Source organism: Callorhinus ursinus, unplaced genomic scaffold (assembly GCF_003265705.2).
Source record: "Callorhinus ursinus isolate GAN/ISIS: 27379988/994484 unplaced genomic scaffold, GSC_fseal_2.0 scaffold2, whole genome shotgun sequence".
NCBI classification, from domain to species: domain Eukaryota; kingdom Metazoa; phylum Chordata; class Mammalia; order Carnivora; family Otariidae; genus Callorhinus; species Callorhinus ursinus.
The window spans coordinates 21,534,334-21,555,016 of NW_027397064.1; the positions used below are offsets into that span (position 1 = coordinate 21,534,334).

A 20,683-nucleotide genomic window follows, 5' to 3' on the forward strand; every position below is an offset into this window, starting at 1 on the left:
TGTTCAATTTCATTAAGCACCATTTAACTCATCAACCAAAGAGACAGAGAAGACTTGCCAGTAGCTACCAATCAAGGGAAAAATGACTTCATTTTTGACTTTGAAATACATATCCCCAGTGCTAACAACTGTGATTTAATTATTTCTATTTAAAAAGAAAATGCTGAACTTTACAGGTGTTAAACATCATGCCTTATTGCATACAACTAGAAAGTGACAGAATCTGTATTCAAACTCCATTCTATCTGACTTAGAATTCTATATTTTCTCTACAATGTACTCAAGGCAGAAGGGGTAGAGGCAATGCACTGGGATTTCCTTTTGGTCAAACACACTCTGATTAAGCTGCTCTCAATATTCTTGCAGGATAACCCCATATCTTATTCAATTCAAATCGGTCCAAAAATTTATTTTTTTCCAAGAGACCACACCTAGGTTCTATCACATCTAAAAAAGATGATATCCATGCCTCTCCTTTAGCTTAACTTCCAAACAATCATCTATCCCTATAATTTCACTGGCAATCTGAATAAAAGTAAGAAACAGTCATTTATGTTATCCAAAAGAGGAATGAAAAAAAATCTCTAACTTTGGAATGTATTATATGATTTTTATAAGGATATACAAGGATATATACAAGGATAACTAAATAATTATGTTTTATCATATATTTACTCTTTCTTAAGAACATATATTATGATCAAGGAGGCAAGGTGATGAAGCTAAGTTAGATTTAGAGGGTTTTCATTTTATTGGGGACACTACCAAACTCAGTGTCACAGACAGATATTTACAAATGCCTTTCAAAAATCAGGTTTTATTAATGTCATTAAATAACATAGAGATAACAAGTAACAGTAAAGGGACATGACCTTTCATGCCAGAAGGAAGAGGGTTGCAATCTTTTATTTTTTTAAAGATTTATTTTTTTGAGAGAGCATGAGAGAGAGGGAGGGAGAGAGAGAAAGAGCACGAGCAGGAGGGGCAGAGGGAGAGGGAGAAAGAATCTCAAACAGACTGTGCTGAGTGTGGAGCCTGACTCAGGGCTCTGTCTCCCAACACTGAATTCATGACCAGAGCCAGAACCAAGAGTCTGACCCTGAGCTAGCTGTGCCACACAGGCGCCCCCAGGGTTGCAATCTTAAGACCAACGCTTAGCTGTGGACCTTTGAAAAACTTATTTAACACCTCTGATCTTCATTGTCTTCATCTATAATATGGTGAAAAAATGCCTAGCAAAATTTTAACAAAAATGCCTTTGCATAACTGGTGGATGAATTTGAAAATCCAGTATCCAGGTTGATAGCTACAGACCATAATGCACTTTTTCCCTTAGAGTTTTGTATCTGTGAGGCATCATTTGCCGCTCTGATGGTTGCTAAATCCAAGCAATAGTTCTGACTTGAGAATTACTGAATTACTGTGGTAAGCCAATATTTTGGGAAATATAGGCATATTAAATCACCTTTTCTCACTGAAATGTCATTTTAACGCTATTCTAATTTTCAGTGAGACCCAACAAAAATTAAAGGCCACAAAATAACAATACGGAGTTGAGGTTGGAGAGTCAGCCTACTTCCTGATTCTGTCACTGGCCAGTTGGTTGATTTTGGGCAACACGTTTTACTCTTCTAAGACTTTGCTTTTTCAATTTTCAATATAGACAATAATGGTAATTCCAGTAAGCATTAAATAGGTGGTATGGGGTACAGTGATAGCACATAGGAGGTGTCCAATCAGTGTTAGTCATAAAATCACCTCTTGGAATAGTGAGCTTTGGTACAAAAAGCCAAAGCTATAGTTATATATAGCAATTACTACACTATTTTAAAATAACTTGTCTTTATATCTTTATTACCACTGCATAGTAATTAATAGACCATGTGTTCACTGATGGCAGGGACTCTGTCACAGTCAACAATCCTGAACCCAGGATGTTGTCTGGCACAAAGATCTTCAATAATGACTGCTAAATTGAATGTGCCTGAGGAATAAAACCTAGAGAGCGAAGGTGCAAGCTTTGCATTTATTTCTACATTCTAGCTTCTGAATAATGCCAGGCTCCTCTGAGAGTTCACCAGATCCCATCTGGGGAAACCAAGACGTGTATGTAGGGTGCAGGTTGAACTATGGGGTCAATACTGGGCTAGGCACCAGACAGGACCTAACAGTATAACTTTTTTGGTGAGTTCTTAGTGTCTCCACTTTACAGTAATTCACAGTGATCAGTTACTGGATATTCTGGCTAAAGCTAAGTCAAGACAACATTGTAGACTGGATAAGAGCCTTCAGTTACTCTGGGGTCAAGGCACAGCCACCAAAGCAGTCCTGGCCATGAACTCCTGGTGTCCATTTCTTCACAAGAGACAAAATGTCAGCAACTCTGACTGTTGCCAGCCCAGTTCTGAACAACTCAGAGATGTATTACTTATTCCATTCTGTTTTACTATACAGGGAACACATTCTTTAAAAAAAATTAAAAAACTTAATATTTTCATTGGACTTGTGAATGACTAATCATCTCATAGCATTTATTTTAAATGGGCTTCCAAATCACTGATGTATGTTGGGATTTTTTTCATGTCACTTTTTGAGAGGGCATTGTAAGTTTTCATTATATGTCCTATAATATACATCATTTTCTGGCAATGTTACAATCTTTTTTTTAATTTTAATAAAATAATTCCATTGTTTCATAACTTTGAGGGAAAAATACTTTCTTCATGTAATTCTATAAAATAGAGCAAGTTCATGAGTTTTCAAACTGCAAGCTATTTAATAACCTCCATTTGGTAATTATAGAGATTTATATCCCTTTCCCCATCTCACACAAAATTCGGAGCTGATCTGTCCAGTTGACTTAGAGACTGACTTAGAGGTCTCTACATTCATTATCTTTGACAATAAGTTGTTAGATTAGGTTAATGATTTAAGACTAGTATATGTTTGGAAATGGGAGAAAGAGGTTTTAAATTTAATTTATAGGACTATAATCTACTGGTCATTTTCATGTTTCATCAAAAAATATTTTAGAGGATGTCTCAATAGTAATTGATCACACTGAGGTGACAAAATGGGCTGTCCTTACTTTACTAAGAAGAGAAGGAAGTCATTCATCTCCTTTTAGATTTACATTTTCAATGTATCCAGATAGTTTATCATTAATCAAGGAATTAACACAATCTAAAAGTTATAAAAAAGAAGTACACTGGCATACTACAGGTGCAGTTCGTATTATAAGTCCAAACAATGCCATCCATATCGATAATGTTGTGTAGTTTTTACTCTCACATAGAAGATACTATAGCTACCCTGGTTTTCTCTTTCAATAGCACTTAATATTTAACTATAAAAATAAATTTCCTTTTTAACTCCTTCATGAACCATTGGGATGGTTCAGACGGTGAATAATTTCAAATGATATTCACAAAATATAACATGTACTTTAAAAAGTTGTAATTTTTTTTAAAAAATCTAGTTTTTTCAAAGTTTTATATTTTAAAGAAATGAGGTGGATCTGAAACAAAATCACCAGAATTGCCTAATGCAACTTTAGTAAAACAATTCTGTTTAATTCTAAATTTGTTGTCATAACTTGCATTTTCTAATTATTAATAAAATAAGTGAATTTCCCTTTGAAATAAATATTTTTTTACCATCTGTTTTGAAATTGTTTTCAGAAAATAAACTCATTAAATTAATTTTATTTTTAATTTTTTCAAATTTTTATTTAAATTCTAGTTAGTTAACATACAGTGTAATATTGGTTTCAGGAGTAGGATTTAGTAATTCCTCACTTACATACAACACTCAGTGCTCATCATAACAAGTGCCCTCCTTAATATCCATCACTCATTTAGCCCATCCCCTGCCCTTTTCCCTCCATCAACCCTCAGTTTGCTCTCTATTCTTAAGAGAATTATGGTTTGCTTTCCTCTCTCTAAAAGACTCCTTTAAAGTTCTTTTTTTTAATTTTTTATTAACATATAATGTATTATTTGTTTCAGGGGTTCAGTTCTGTGATTAATCAGTCTTACACAATTCACAGCGCTCACCATAGCACATACCCTCCCCAATGTCCATCACCCAGCCACCCCTTCCCTCCCAACCCCCTCCACTCCAGCAACCCTCAGTTTGTTTCCTGAGCTTAAGAGTCTCTTATGGTTTGTCTCCCTCTCTGGTTTCATCTTGTTTCATTTTTCCCTCCCCTCCCCTATGATCCTCTGTCTTGTTTCTCAAAATCCTCATATCAGTGAGATCATATGATACTTATCTTTCTCTGATTGACTTATTTCGCTTAGCATAATACCTTCTAGTTCCATCCACATCATTGCAAATGGCAAGATTTCATTTTTTGAGGGCTGCATAATATTCCATTGTGTGTGTGTGTGTGTGTGTGTGTGTGTGTGTGTATATATATATGTATATATATATATATATACATACACACAGCACATCTTATTTATCCATTCATCTGTTGATGAACATCTAGGCTCTTTCCATAATTTGGCTATTGTGGACATTGCTGCTATAAACATTGGGGTGCAGGTGCCCCTTTGGACCACTACATTTGTATCTTTGGGATAAATACCCAGTAGTGCAATTGCTAGGCCGTAGGGTAGTTCTATTTTCAACATTTTGAGGAAACTCCATACTGTTTTCAGAGCGGCTGCACCAGCTTGCACTCCCACCAACAGTGAGGAGGGTTCCCCTTTCTCTGCATCCTTGCCAGCATCTGTCATTTCCTGACTTGTTCATTTTAGCCATTTTCACTGGTGTGAGGTAGGATCTCATTAAGGTTTTGATTTGTATTTCCCTGATGCCCAGCGATCTTGAGCACTTTTTCATGTGTCTGTTGGCCATTTGGATGTCTTTGGAAAAATGTCTGTTCATGTCTTCTGCCCATTTCTTGATTGCATCATTTGTTCTTTGGGTGTTGAGTCTGATAAGTTCTTTATAGATTTTGGATACTAGCCCTTTATCTGATATGTCATTTGCAAATATCTTCTCCCATTCTGTTGGTTGTCTTTTGGTTTGGTTGACTGTTTCTTTCGCTGTGCAAAAGCTTTTTATCTTGATGAAGTCCCAGTAGTTCATTTTTGCCCTTCCTTCCCTTGCCTCTGGCGATGTGTCTAGGAAAAAGTTGTGGCTGAGGTCGAAGAGGTTGCTGCCTGTGTTCGCCTCTAGGATTTTGATGGACTCCTGTCTCACGTTTAGGTCTTTCAACCATTTTGAGTCTATTTTTGTGTGTGGTGTAAGGAAATGGTCCAGTTTCATTCTTTTGCATGTGGCTGTCCAATTTTCCCAACACCATTTGTTGAAGAGACCGTCTTTTTTCCATTGGACATTCTTTCCTGCTTTGTCAAAGATTAGTTGACTATAGAGTTGAGGGTCCATTTCTGGGCTCTCTGTTCTGTTCCATTGATCTATGTCTGTTTTTGTGCCAGCACCATACTCTCTTGATGATTACAGCTTTGTAATAGAGCTTGAAGTCCAGAACTGTGATGCCACCAGCTTTGCTTTTCTTTTTCAACATTCCTCTGGCTATTCGGGGTCTTTTCTGGTTCCACACAAATTTTAGGATTATTTGTTCCGTTTCTTTGAAAAAAGTGGATGGTGTTTTGATAGGGATTGCATTAAATGTGTAGATTGCTCTAGGTAGCATAGACATTTTCACAATATTGTTCTTCCAATCCATGAGCATGTAACGTTTTTCCATTTCTTTGTGTCTTCCTCAATTTCTTTTGTGAGTATTCTATATTTTTCTGAGTACAGATTCTTAGCCTCTTCACTTAGATTTATTCCTAGGTATCTTATGGTTTGGGGTGCAACTGTAAATGAGATCAACTCCATAATTTCTCTTTCTTCTGCCTCATTGTTAGTGTATAGAAATGCAACTGATTTCTGTGCATTGATTTTATACCCTGCCACTTTACTGAATTCCTATATGAGTTCTAGCACTTTTGGGGTGGAGTCTTTTGGGTTTTCCACATAAAGTATCATATCATTTGCAAAGAGTGAGAGTTTGACTTCTTCTTTGCCAATTCAGATGCCTTTTATTTCTTTTTGTTGTCTGATTGCTGTGGCTAGGACCTCTAATACTACGTTGAATAGCAGTGGCGATAGTGGACATCCCTGCCGTGTTCCTGACCTGAGGGGAAAAGTTCTGTTTTTCCCCACTCAGTATGATATTTGCTGTGGGTTTTTCATAGATGGCTCTTATGATATTGAGGTATGTACATTCTATCCCTACACTGTGAAGAGTTTTAATCAAGAAGGGATGCTGTACTTTGTCAAATGTTTTTTCTGCCTCTATTGAGAGGATCATATGGTTCTTGTTTTTTCTTTTATTAATGTATTGTATCACATTGATTGATTTGCAGATGTTGAACCAATCTTGAAGCCCAGGAATAAATCCCACTTGGTCGTGGTGAATAATCCTTTTAATGTACTGTTGGACCTATTGGCTAGTATTTTGGTGAGAATTTTTGCATCCATGTTCATCAGGGATATTGGTCTGTAGTACTCCTTTTTGATGGGGTCTTTGTCTGGTTTTGGATGAAGATAATGCTGGCCTCATGAGTTTGGAAGTTTTCCTTCCATTCCTATTTTTTGGAAGTTTCAGAATAGGTATTAATTCTTCTTTAAATATTTGGTAGAATTCCCCTGGGAAGCATCTGGCCCTGGGCTCTTGTTTGTTCGGAGATTTTTTGATTACTGCTTCAATTTCCTTAGTGGTTATGGATCTGTTCAGGTTTTCTATTTCTTTCTGGTTCAGTTTTGGTAGTTTATATGTCTCTAGGAATGCATCCATTTCTTCCAGATTATGTAATTTGTTGGCATATACTTGCTCATAATATGTTCTTATAATTGTATTTTTTGGTGTTGGTTGTGATCTCTCCTCTTTCATTCATTATTTTATTTATTTGGGTCCTTTTCTTTTCTTTTAGATATGTCTGGCCAGGGGTTTATTAATCTTATTAATTCTTTCAAATAACCAGCTCCTAGTTTCGTTGATCTGTTATGTTCTTTTGGTTTCTATATCATTGATTTCTGCTCTGATCTTTATTATTTCTCTTATCCTCCTGGGTTTAGGCTTTATTTGCTCTTCTTTCTCCAGCTCCTTTAGGTGTAGGTTTAGGTTGTATACTCGAGAACTTTCTTGTTTTTTGAGAAAGGCTTGTATTGCTATATACTTTCCTCTTAGGACCGCCTTTGCTGTATCCCAAAGATTTTGAAAAGTTGTGTTTTCATTTTCATTTATTTCCATGAATTTTTTAAATCCTTCTTTAATTTCCTGGCTGACCCATTCATTCTTTAGTAGGATGCTCCTTAGTCTCCATGTTTTTGAGTTCTTTCTGACTTTCCTCTTGTGATTGAGTTCTAGTTTCAAAGCATTGTGGTCTGAAAATATGCAGGGAATGATCCCAAACTTTTGGTACTGGTTGAGACCTGATTTGTGACCCAGGAAATGGTTTATTCTGGAGAACATTCCATGTGCACTAGAGAAGAATGTGTATTCTGTTGCTTTGGGATGGAATGTTCTGAATATATCTGTGAAGTCCATCTGGTCCAATGTGTCATTTAACACCTTTATTACCTTGTTGATCTTTTGCTTAGGTGACCTGTCCATTTCATTGAGGAGGTGTTAAAGTCCCATACTATGACTGTATTATTGTTGATGTGTTTCTTTGCTTTTGTTATTAATTGGCTTATATAATTGGCTGCTCCCATGTTAAGGGCATAAATATTTATAATTTTTATATCTTCTTGTTGGATAGACCCTTTAAGTATGATATAGTGTCCTTCCTCCTCTTTTATTATAGTCTTTGGTTTAAAAGCTAATTTGTTTAATATAAAGATTGCCACCCCAGCTTTCTTTTGATGTTCACTAGCATGGTAAATTGTTTTCCACCCCTCACTTTCAATCTGGAGGTTTCTTTGAATCTAAAATGAGTCTCTTGTAGACAGTATATTGATGGGTCTTTTTTTTTTAATCCAATCTGATACCCTGTGTCTTTTGATTGGGGCATTTAGCCCATTTACCTTCAGGGTAACTATTGAAAGATATGAATTTAGTGCCATTGTATTGCCTGTAAGGTGACTGTTACTGTATATTGTCTCTGTTCCTTTCTGGTCTATGCTGCTTTTAGGCTCTCTCTTTGCTTGGAGGATCCCTTTCAATATTTCTTGTAGGGCTGGTTTGGTTTTCGCAAATTCTTTTAGTTTTTGTTTGTCCTGGAAGCTTTTTATCTCTCCTTCTCTTTTCAATGACAGCCTAGCTGGATATAGTATTCTTGGCTGCATATTTTTCTCATTTAGTGTTCTGAATATATCATGCCAGTCCTTTCTGGCCTGCCAGGTCCCTGTGGATAGGTCTGCTGCCAATGTAATGTTTCTACCATTGTAGGTTACAGACCTCTTGTCCCGACCTGCTTTCAGGATATTCTCTTTGTCTCTGAGACTTGTGAGTTTTACTATTAGATGTCAGGTGTTGACTTATTTTTATTGATTTTGAGGGGGGTTCTCTGTGCCTCCTATATTTTGATGCCTGTTTCCTTCCCCAAATTAGGGAAGTTCTCTGCTATAATTTGCTCCAATATACCTTCTGCCCCTCTCTCTTTTTCTTCTTCTTCTGGGATCTCAATTATTCTAATGTTGTTTCGCTTTATGTTATCACTTATCTCTCAAATTCTCCCCTCATGATCCAGTAGTTGTTTATCTCTCTTTTTCTCAGTTTTCTTTATTCTCTGTCATTTAATCTTCTATATCACTAATTCTCTCTTCTGCCTCATTTATCCTAGCAGTTAGAGCTTCCATTTTTTATTGCACCTCATTAATAGCCTTTTTGATTTTGACTTGGTTCAATTTTAGTTCTTTTATTTCTCGAGAAAGGGATTCTCTAGTATCTTCTATGCTTTTTTCAAGCCCAGCTAGTATCTTTATAATCTTCATTCTGAACTCTAGTTCTGACATCCTATTGATTAGGTCCCTGGCAGTTGATACTGTTTTTTGTTTTTTTTTTGAGGTGAGTTTTTCCATCTTGTCATTTTGTCGAGAGGAGAATAGATGAATAAGAGAACACAATGCTAACAACAACCCCAGAAAAATATGCACTTCCAGAAAGTGGTAACTTTTCTGTTCATAGAATTGCTGCTATTCTTTTTTTTTTGTTCCTGATTTTTTATTTTTTTATTATTATGTTATGTTAATCACCATATATCACATCATTAGTTTTTGATGTAGTGTTCCATGATTCATTGTTTGTGTATAACACCCAGTGCTCCATGCAGAATGTGCTGCTATTCTTTTCTTCGATCTCCTGTTGAGTTTGTAGGCGTTCTGACTGGTTTGATAATTATCTAGCTGAATCTCTGGAACCAGATGAAATTTATGTCTCCTACTCCTCCCCCATCTTGCTCCTCCTCAGTCAGGGAGATTCGAAATGTGACACAGAGATACAACGTGAGCAAAAGCTGTTGGAAAAATGGCACCAACAGACTTGCTCAATGCAGAGTTTCCACAAAACTTCAATTTGTAAAAAATGAAATATCTGGATTTTCCTCACTTCAGCTGAACTCCCTCCAGCCCTGAAAGGACAGGGCATGTCGGAGGCTGTGGGCCGGCCTGTTCCAACCACTGCCACCAGTGAGATGGGGAGGGCCAGCAGGACTACTAGGCGGGAGCGCTCAAATGAATTTTATTTCTAATCAATGATGCATTTACTATTATTTATGAACATTTCATTCACACCAAAATATTTTAGAGTCCTTTTCCTAGTATTAATTTTTATTTATTTATTTATCTATTTATTTATTTATTTATTTGAGAGACAGAAAGTGCATGAGCACAGGAGCAGGGGTAGGGGCAGAGGGAGAAGGAGAGAGAGACTCTCCAGTGGACTCCCCACTGAGTGCAGAACCCAGTGCGGGGCTCAATCTCAGGACCCTGAGATCATGACCTGAGCCAAATCAAGAGTTTGATGCTTAAACGACTGAGTCACCCAGAAGTCCCCTAGAATTAATTAATTTAAAGCTAGCATGCATAGTAATATAAATTTTAATCTGCCATTAAACCAACTTAATATATATATTTATATTATATATGAACTAAATAGATACTTTTGGGATTCACAACCTTTCCATGCACATACATTTAAACCAGTGTTATGCTAATGTATATACTAAAGGCCCTATTCTGTGCTGAATTTCTTTTTTCTGCTCTCAGAGATACCATGGGGAATAAGAACAAAACAAAAAGAGCTTGCAACATCGGGTAGAAAGGTTACCATCAGTACACAACTCTGTGCATTTAAGGCAGATGTGTAGAGGCAACTTCTCTTAATAAGAACAGTTTTACTTCCAATCATTAGTGCTTCAGTTTTTCATATGAGAGAAAATAAATAAGAGACATGTTTTCTGAGAACATTCAGTTATAGAACTTTCAGAGAGAGGGGGGAAAAACATGAAATCAAGGGAAAATGAACATAAAATTTAGGTCACTGCTAAATTATTATTTTCTCTGTGGGTTTTTCTTTACCAGTTGCTTTTATATGCACTTCACATCTAAGTATTTAGGCTAAATGCATTTGAAAATCTTGCTTTTCCACTGATGCTCCATTAGCCTGAGTAAACTCTGCTGCATCAGGGTCCAAGCTTTTTTAAAGCAAGGAGGAGGCTGAGGGACCTATGCACTCAACAACAAATCATTCTGATTTTATTGTCATGTCTGACACTCTTTTCCCCCAGTGCCTTTTGACTTCTGCTTCATCAGAAGTCTAAATTTCTCCAACATGTGAAGTTGGTGTCTAAGACATTTGTAGCCTTTTTCTATAATATGTAAACCTGAGGACTTCTTGTTATCTATTCATATCTATTCAAATTAATTTGTCTCAGAAGACTAAATGGGGCCTCCTATATTGAATTGGATTGCTATTCCCACCATTTGTATGTTCATTATTACATTCCTTTGTTGATGTTAGTCATGTGTCTTTTATGGGAAGAAAAATGGGAGAAATTACAAGTTGTATTTCTGTAGTGACCCAGGGACCAGAAACTATGGATATTTCTTCTCTTTTGTATAGTCTCCTGGAGTCCTTGTTTTCTTTGTTATCCTCAACAAATGTTGCTAAGAAAGGATATGGAGACCTTGTTTTGCATATCTCGGCATTTCTCAAATGACTAAAATCTGTGCTCAATAAGCCTCTGTGTTATATCTTTTCTTTCCTCCACCTACAATCCCTTTCTCTTCCCCTGCTCTTTCCCTATGCAAATAAGCCTGTTTGCTCTCTGAACAAAGGAGGACCCTTTATTTTTATTTTGACCCTAGAACTACAGCCTTTTCTCCTCTTCATCTTCACATCCAAAGTGTTTGAAAATGCAGTTTTCACCTTCTGTCTCCTTTTAAAAATTTTTTTTATTATGTTCAGTTAGCCAACATATAGTACATCATTAGTTTTTGATGTACTGTTCAGCGATTCATTAGTTGCATATAACACCCAGTGCTTATCACAACATGTGCCCTCTTTAATACCCATCATTTCTTTACATATATTTCCTTGTTGAAGCAACAGTGGGCTAGGAGTGTCTAGTTTTAGCACTGAAAATCCCATGACCCAAGAGATTCCTCAGTCTTGGACAAACTGACACAGCTGGTCACTTTACACACCTTCTCCTCCCATATAATCTCTACCTCCAATCACTCTTCAAATTCTGAGAGCTGGGGCACCTGGGTGGCTAAGTCAGTTAAGCTTGTCTGTCTCTGGCTCATGTCATTATCTCAGGGTTCTGGGATTGAGCCCTGTGTCCTGCTCCCTGCTCAGTGGGGAGTCTCCTTCTCCCCCCCTCTCTCTCTCTGCCTCTCCCCACCCAGCTTGTGTTCTTTCTCTCGAATAAATAATTTTAAAAAAAGAAATTCTGAGAGTTAAACCTCTTGTCTTTAATTCATTCTCCCTCATTTTTTGTTACAGTCCCCCAGTTCAAATACCCATCCACTCATAGCCTGTTGTACCAGCTTCCTCAATATAACTGACTCTCTTAGTCAACTACTGCATTATATTAGCCTTCCTAAAAGGCAAATTTGATTATGCCACCCTGCTTCGTCCACATTCTAACAGTTTCCCTCTGAAACACTATAAAACCTGAGTCAGATACTTCATGATTTTGTCCTTTTCTATCTGAATACTCTTGCCTGCCATTTCTTTCTTCTTCCGTAAGCTCTATTCATACATATCATTATTCCTAGAACATGCTATTACAGCCTCGTATTTCTAGTGCTTTGTACATGCACTTCCCATTCCCGGAATCCACCCTTCTCAAGACTACCTGGTATATCTTACTTAAAATCCACATCTCAGCTCAAGCACAGACTCCTCTTGGAAGCCATCTGTACTCTTTCAGGCAGATAACAGTTCTCCTTGATTTCCTCCTGTACCTTATATGTCCTTCCATTTAAAAACCTATCTCACTGTATTAAGATAGTCTCTTGTTTCTCTTTGCTACAAGATCCTTAGGGAGAAGCGATATGTGTTCCCCTTTCATATTCCCTGTACCAGCAGAGTTTCTATCTCAATAAGTAATTGTTGAATTAATGTTTAATGAAGTAGTTGCATTATTTTTATAAGCCTTACATTTAGGAGGCAGGGTAGATAGGAGTACATAAGCAAGATCTTATAAATAGGAACCTACTACCATTCTTGCACAATTACTTTATAAGTTGTACTTAGCACCTAAAGAATGACCAAGAGTGATTAGACTTATCAAAACCTAGGAAAAGGGCTAATAATTTGCTTACTGTTCTTGCATCCCATAAAGACAGGGATTTATCTGCAGAACCTGTGAGAAGAGTGTTGGAGCAAGGAAAAAACTCAATGCTGTTCACAGAATCTGTATGTCCATACAAAGTGCATCTGCATCTTTCACTGTATAGAGAGAAATGAAGAGTTCACATTTTAGGAGTTAGCACCTAAATGTTTCTTATGCTATCTACACAATGCTAATGAAGATAATTTAAGTATCTGAGGCAAAAAGTTGTTTTATAAATGGCAAAAATGTATGAGAACCACATTTTAAGGGAAAATTCTATAGTCACCTTATATCCTAAGCACTTTATAGAATTAGTAGCATAAAACTGACTAAATTTAAGTTACCTCAAATTTATAAAGTCACTTGGTAAAGCCATCTTTATATTGTGGCATTTACTCCTTCTCATGAAATGACTACATAAAAATTGTCCCCATCTAATATGGGAATATACTAAGAAAAGAAAACAATGAAATGCAGTTTCATTTGTAGAAAATTTTCCTGCTATTTTCTAATGATTCCCGAAATATAAATACAAAGCATTTCTTTAAAGGTTTATACTCCAAAGCCAATTATATTGAAATAATCACCTTTAACTATTAGGGTAATTGTTCCAGAAATGTAATTGTTCTCCATAGCTTTAAGGAGAGACAGAGAAACATTTTACAGAAAAATAAGAAGTACATATTTATCTTATTAAAATAGTATATTATTGGGGCACCTGGGTAGCTCACTTGGTTAAGTGTGTGACTCTTGATTTCGGTTCAGATCATGATCTCAGGGTCATGAGATGAGCCCTAATTCAGGCTGCACACTGAGCATGGTGCCTGTTTAAGAGTCTCTCTTTGCCCCTTCCCCCACTCATGCACATACTCTCTCTTTCTCTCAAGAAAAAAAAATAGTAGTAAATTATTACATTAAAAAGAAGAATTTAACCATAAAACAAAACAGGCAGAATTAAAGACATTGCTCAGTCAAGTAAATATTTTATTATTATGAGATATTCTCTAAAAGACATCCTAACAGTAAGAAAAATATTAAAATTATGTTATTTTAAATTATTTTTTCACTTATAGAAAAGTATAATTAAAAAAGGAAATGAACAAATGTATAATTCCTCCCACTTTTCTTTTACCCACCTTCCAATTCTTTGAAATCATATGGTTAATATTACATCAAAAATCATAACACATATTTGATCAATAATCACAAATCTCATAGTTGCTTAGTGCCTCCCAACCCGTCCTCCCAGTTTTTATTAAATATATATTTAAATTGATCCTCTGCACCCATATCTTTTCTATTTTCTTGATCATTCAGTACTTCAAAAGCAATTTTAACTGGCTATAATATCTGACATCATCAGTTCTCAAATTTTTGTGAAGAAATGTTCCACTGTCTGTACCACAGGCAAAGTCTGAGGACAACCTAATCTCTCCTCCTATTTCTGTCCAACTACCTTTGTGGATTATTTGCTTTCTATGTGCAATAGCTCTCATAGGTCTTTCACAAACACTGCAGTTCAGAAATTTTATCATGGCATGACTTGATGGTAATTTCCATCTATTATACTTACACTTCAGTTATTCTAGGACAGTCTCCTCCATTATATCTTTAGGTTTTTATCTTCCATTTATTTCACTTTTGATTTCTTTAGAAATACCAACTATGTTTTATTTTTAGTTTTTCTCTTTCTGCCTCCACATTTAACATTTTGTCTATGATACTTATATCCTTATATATATAGTTTTCATTTTTCACACCTTTTCAATTGTCAATTGTACTTATTTTTATTTGTGTATGTATGTGTGTGAGCCATCAAAGGCTTTTATGTTTTCTATTTCACTTATTTCCTGATATTTCTTAGTCTACTTTTCACATGTATGTACTCTCTTATAAAATCATAATGGAATACTTTAGCACTTTTGATGTTTTATTATATAAAATAAATTTTAAAATAGCATTTCTGTAATTTCTTTGAAAATACAGTGTGCTGTCTATGAATTATTGATAACTGTGCTTAAGTAATTCTTTATGCACTATAAGTTCTTTAGTGGAATTTAGTTTATATTAACTTATTCTTCCATTTTTGCAATTCTTCATAAGTTTGGGGTTGGTTTCTTTTTATTATGACCTATATTTTAATGGGATAGCTACTTGCTAAATATAAATGGTAGAAGGAGAGAAATTGGACCCACCCCTAATTTCTAATCAGATTTGTTGTCTTCCACAAAGACATCACCGAGTGTGTTAGTGGCTCCATCTTGGAAGTTCATCTCTCCTTCAGTTTTGTATTTTAAAGTATGGATGCAGCTTCTTGCAAAACCCCTTGAGTCACAAGCTCTGTATTAACTCTAAAGCTTCTGCCTCATTTACACCCCGCCACTTGCCTCATCTATGGCAATCCCCCTTGTATACTTCATCTAACAATAAAAATGTCCTGTTAGGATTTTTGTTTGCAACTATGATAGAGTAACCAGTACTGTACTTCCCACACAATAAACGACTATAAAGTTACACAAATTACATAAGGCAACTGTTTTCTGGCATTAAACTAAACACAGCACAAGACAGTAATCTTTGAGAGAAAGAAAAAACGACGTAAGCTCCATGACCCTCCTGACTTGCTGCTAGGAAGCACTTCCCTGCTATCAAATGTAGCAGTAGGATCCCAGTAGAACCAAAGTCTCAGGCAGACAAGGGGCAGTGAGGACAACTGGAGCTGCGGATATGCCTGGAATTTGCAGCACAGGGTATGAGAAAAGGGAACTCATTGGAATGGCAGTAGTTTTTATGGGGATTTCCTAGGAATTCTTGGTCAAGTTATAGATGGCAATTCTACAGACTAAGAGCAGAGATTTCCTGCTCTGTGTTTGAGATCTGAACAATGATACCAGAGTCCAGGTACTGCTAGAAGACACTGTATTTAAACCGCAACCAGAGTGTGAAGAGAACTCACTGGGCACCTCACAAGTTCAGCTGGGACTCCAGAAAGGCCCCACGATAAAAGTAAGTGTCATCTTTATGAACTAAGTTCAAAACCAAAGTAAACTTGTCTTGCCAAAGAATAAATCCAAGACAGAAAGGGCAAAAATAATCTGCTGATAATTTAACTAATCACTAGGATAGAACTCACTACCTTTTATAGAAAGACCACCTAATATAGACTCCTTATAATTTGCCATTAATAACAACCAGCATGTAATTTAAAAAAAATTACTTCACATGTAAAGAGGTACTAGCTGTGACCCATAATCAAAATAAAATCTCAGTCATAGAAACAGATTCTGGGATGAATCAAATGTTTATAACAGAAGACAAAGATTCCAACCATCTATTATAAATATGTTTAAGAATAAAAAAGCCCAGATAGTTATAATGCGTGTGTGAATAAAGAATCTCAGAAGATAAATGGAGACTATAAAAAAGAAGAACATGGATGAATTAATAAGTATAATATGTGAAATAAAGAGATTATTGAGTGAGCAAAATAGCAGATTAGATATTGGAGAAAAAAAGGATTGATCTGGAAACAGCATGAACAAGAAATAAAAGTATGATTAATATTTTTAACCTCCTATGCACTTTTACTGAAATAAAGTCCTATCTGTGACAAAATTAAGCATTTCTATTTGTAAGTAGTTCATTACTGGTAACTTTTTAGAAAACTATATTTATTAAATAGAAAACATCTGAATATGGTATTTATTATTTTTAATTGAAGCATTTTGACTTATAAAGGATTATGCTTTTAACTTAAAAGATTTTTCCTAACATATACAATTTGTCATTACACTAAAAAGTCTCCTATTGCAAAGTTTGGTAGTATTTTTAAAGGCAAATACAACAGTATTACAAATATGGTTATATGTGTTTCATTATAGTGAAGATCTAACAAACACACATATACACAGAAAATGTATTGTTCTAGTCATGTGTATCCTTGCATATATGTATTATTGGTAAAACACTGTACACATTGACAATTTATATTCAGGCTTTGTTGCTCATTAAAAACTCAATTCAGCTATTTGAGGATATATTCACTTATGGTGGTGGGATAGAGGGAGGAACTCCTCAGTGATATAGCTCACATAGGTTCCCAGATGAAAAGGAAAAACTGGGTCTTCACATAGTTAAAGGAAGAATTGCTCAAGGGGGAAAGAAATCTGCTCAGGAGTCACTGGTTTAAGGTGGGGCATTCCAGGCAGACAGGCTACAAGAGCAGGCTTGTGAGAGATTAATTAGCTGCCAGAGCAGGGAGCCCCATTCAGAATTTCTTTGCAAGGTGAAAATGGACTAAAGTGATGGAGCATGACAGCACCACAAGGGATGGAAATGATTTGTACATTTCTATCAAAAACATAAACACTGAAACTTCATGCAATTTTCTCTTGGTTGCCCTCTGCCGTTTTCCTATCATTTTTGTAGGAAGAAGTTAGTTCATAAGTGATAGCTCTTTATTTTTTTTCAAAGATTTTATTTATTTATTTGAGAGAGAGAGAGAATGAGAGATAGAGAGCACGAGAGGGAAGAGGGTCAGAGGGAGAAGCAGACTCCCTGCTGAGCAGGGAGCCGGATGTGGGACTCCATCCCAGGACTCCAGGATCATGACCTGAGCTGAAGGCAGTCGCTTAACCAACTGAGCCACCCAGGCGCCCGATAGCTCTTTATTAACTCACCTCCTGCTTTTCTTTTATTTCCTTTCTTCTCTTTCCTTGCCCCCTTGATTTAATTTACTACTCTGGTAACTGAATGTTAGTTCTCTGAACTTTCAGCTCATTGTAAAACAAAGTTATCTACTCTTCTAGAGCCCATACATTTCATTTAAAGTGTATTTCCTATACATATGCTAACTCATAAGAGGACAACATTTTAACACAGTTTCCCTCTGTGAGGCATTAAATTTTAGGGATTTTATTTCCTTTGTTGTGTTTGTTTTAGCGCTATTAATATTGGATATGAAATTGCACCTTTAAAACTTCAAGCTTATATGAATTTACAGATCAACAAACTGTTAATGGAATTATAGAACATTTACAAAAAGGCAACAGCAATATATATCTAGCTGAATATGAAGATAAAAAGTAAAAAAAAAATCTATCCTTGTTTTAAAAAAGAGTACTGGAATTCATTATCTTATTAACCCTTAATAATACCTAGATTTTAAATAGTGTTTTTGTAATTAGCCAACATGCAATAATAAAATTTATCACAGGGCTTAGCTGAGAAATTCTTTAGGAAATACCTAAATTTAAGAATCCAACATGAGCATAAGTGATTAAATAGGTTTATTTAAATCTTTAGACTGCAATTCATCACATCTAAGTTCACTGAGGGATTCCTCCCATCCCTTGGTTTAGTTTCTTAAAGTTTATATATAAGCTATTTTAAAACCCACCAGAATTAGCATCTCAGCAAGGCAAAATCCTCAAGTGACATCCAAAATTTGACTTCAAAAGTTAACAGCATTTTAATAATGAGAGCCTTTTGTTTTATATTATTATAAATTGTATAAAATCCTTCATCATGCAATAGGTTCCTTGTGACCATGGAATTCAGCTGAACATTTAGTAGAGGGAGTGATATTTAAATAAAATCTACCAGGGAGTCTACCCGTAAGTCCTATCTTAAAGTTCACCATAACCTATCATGACATAATAATCTATCCTGTGGTCTGAGTGTCGGATCCAGGAAGGATCATAAATAGGCCATAGCTCCTAGACTAGGAAATTTCTTGGTCAAAACCCTTGACAATAAACATACAATCTGAGCCTTAGCCCTAAATGGTAATAAAACTCCACTCCATGTATGAAAACATAAGGCAGATCCCGGGCAAGCTCAAAAACTTGCAACACAGGCAGGATTTAGGGAATAGAAGCAATAGGCGAATAAATAAAAAAGGACCAGAGCAGAGCTGGGGATTCACTCAGAATACTCTCAAGTCCTCACTCAGATTTTCTAAGTAGTCAATTCAACTGTTTTTGCAAAGGGCAAGGGTGCACGGAGAAGGTTAAGAGACTGGAGTGCGCTGATAACAATGAGAAAAACGTGGAAGCTTGGCAGCACGTGGTGGTATACTGGATAATAGAAAAAAAATAAAAATGGCAACTTGGGGCAAATTCATAAAGGCAAAAGCAAATACATATTTTTTTTATATTTCAACAGTTCCTACATTTAAAATTGTAGTTTAAACTGACATCTGTTGAGCACTTACTGTTGTAAGCAATTTGTGTGTATTAACAACACTGTGAAGTACTCTTGGCCCTCTTTATTCACAGATTCTGTATTTGTGAACTGTCTGCTTGCTAACATTTATTTATAACCCCAAAATCAATGTTTATGCAGACATTCACAGATGTGTGCACAGCAGTGGCAAAAAGTTTAAAGTCACAGGATGTGCACATTCCCTGCTGAGGTGAAACTAGGTAAAGCTCTGCCTTCTTGTTTCAGCTCTCCTACTGTAAACGGTGTTCTTTTGCAGTCTAGTTAGTTCCATATTTTTCACATTTTTGTGGGTTTTTTTGGGGTGATTTTGGTGATTTTGCTGTTTAAAATGGCTCCCAAGTGTAGTGTTATCAAGTATTCCTAAGTGCAAGTATTCCTGTGGTCTGACTTATGGAGAGAATGGTCAGATAAACTTTGTGCATGCATCAGCTGTATAGGGCTCTTGACTATTAGTTCAACGGTAATGAATCAAAAATACATATGAAATAATTTATCTTTAAACAGAAACACACAGAAAACTAGGTTACATATTGCTTAATTGACAAATCAGCTTGCAGGAAACTAACTCTGCGTTTCTCCTAGGTACAATGTTTCCATATTCACTAATCCGATGTTTTTGGTGTTTTTATAAGATATAGCAATCTTGAATAACAAGAACCAACTGCACTTATAATTTACCCAGTTTGAAGCTAAGGAAACCAAAGTATACAAAGTCTAGGTAATTTGCTTAATATCACACAGGTATTTAGTGGTGGAGATGAGATTTTTTTCCCAAACAGTTGGCTTAAGACTGTGTACTTTTAACCACTATCTACACAACCTTCCTCACTGCACAGCATAATGTTAAGTGAGGGCCTTGGTTATCAGCCATTGATAAAATTACACTCTGTAGGCAGAAAAATGTACCATATGCTTTAAAGATATTTTCATTAAGAAATAGTTACTATTCAAAATGTTCTAATGCTTAAAGGTGAAATATTCATTACCTAGAAAATTAATTTATATTAACTTATCCCCCACAATGCCAAATAAATCAACTTTTATGGATTAGAAACATTTTAAACTTTAGATAAATGTTATCGGGTCTGATACAGTGGTCCATTGCAGTTGACTTGTACTGGTTTATAAGACAGTGGTATCTATATTTTCCTAATTCCACATTCAGTGGCTTCACTTTGCACCACTTGTAATTTGTCATGGTGGTAATATTTACACCATGGAAACTGGCAAATGCTACAAGTCAGGACTTGCATTTTTCTGAGAATAGGTTTATAAGTACATCACTGCCTGATGTTAATATCCTTAGCTTAGCCAGAATTTATTTACCTTTCAAATTTATATTAATTAAAGATTTCTTTAAAAACCCAGGTATCACCTCAATGCATGTGTTGAGTTTCCTCTACATCTATTTTATTTTTGTTTTGTTTTTTTCTTTATGTTTTAACCCATCACATTTGATACTGACTCATGAGAGTAAGGATGACTGTGAGAATGAATGTAATGCCACAGTTCTTAAGGATGCAGTAATAAACTATATCTTTAGTAAACACTTGAACTCTTCCTTTACGTTCAGAGCATAGGTTTGTTGCCTGACATCAATACCTTCTAGGTCATTTGGTACCTATTACCCAGTCTAAACTGATTTACATATTATT

General features: G+C 35.7%; 1 protein-coding gene across 5 annotated transcripts in view; it reads right to left on the bottom strand.

The window, feature by feature from the left end:
- SPAG16 (sperm associated antigen 16) overlaps positions 1-20,683 on the bottom strand; it is a 952,656-nt gene that overhangs the window by 372,653 nt on the left and 559,320 nt on the right. For all 5 annotated transcript variants that reach the window (XR_012374325.1, XM_073879053.1, XM_025892134.2 and 2 more), the window contains one exon: positions 12,793-12,919. Coding sequence is in view for 4 of the 5 variants with exons in the window: in XM_073879053.1 (XP_073735154.1) it covers positions 12,793-12,919 (127 nt within the window). In the remaining variant the exon portion in view is untranslated. The remainder of the gene's footprint in view (positions 1-12,792; positions 12,920-20,683) is intronic.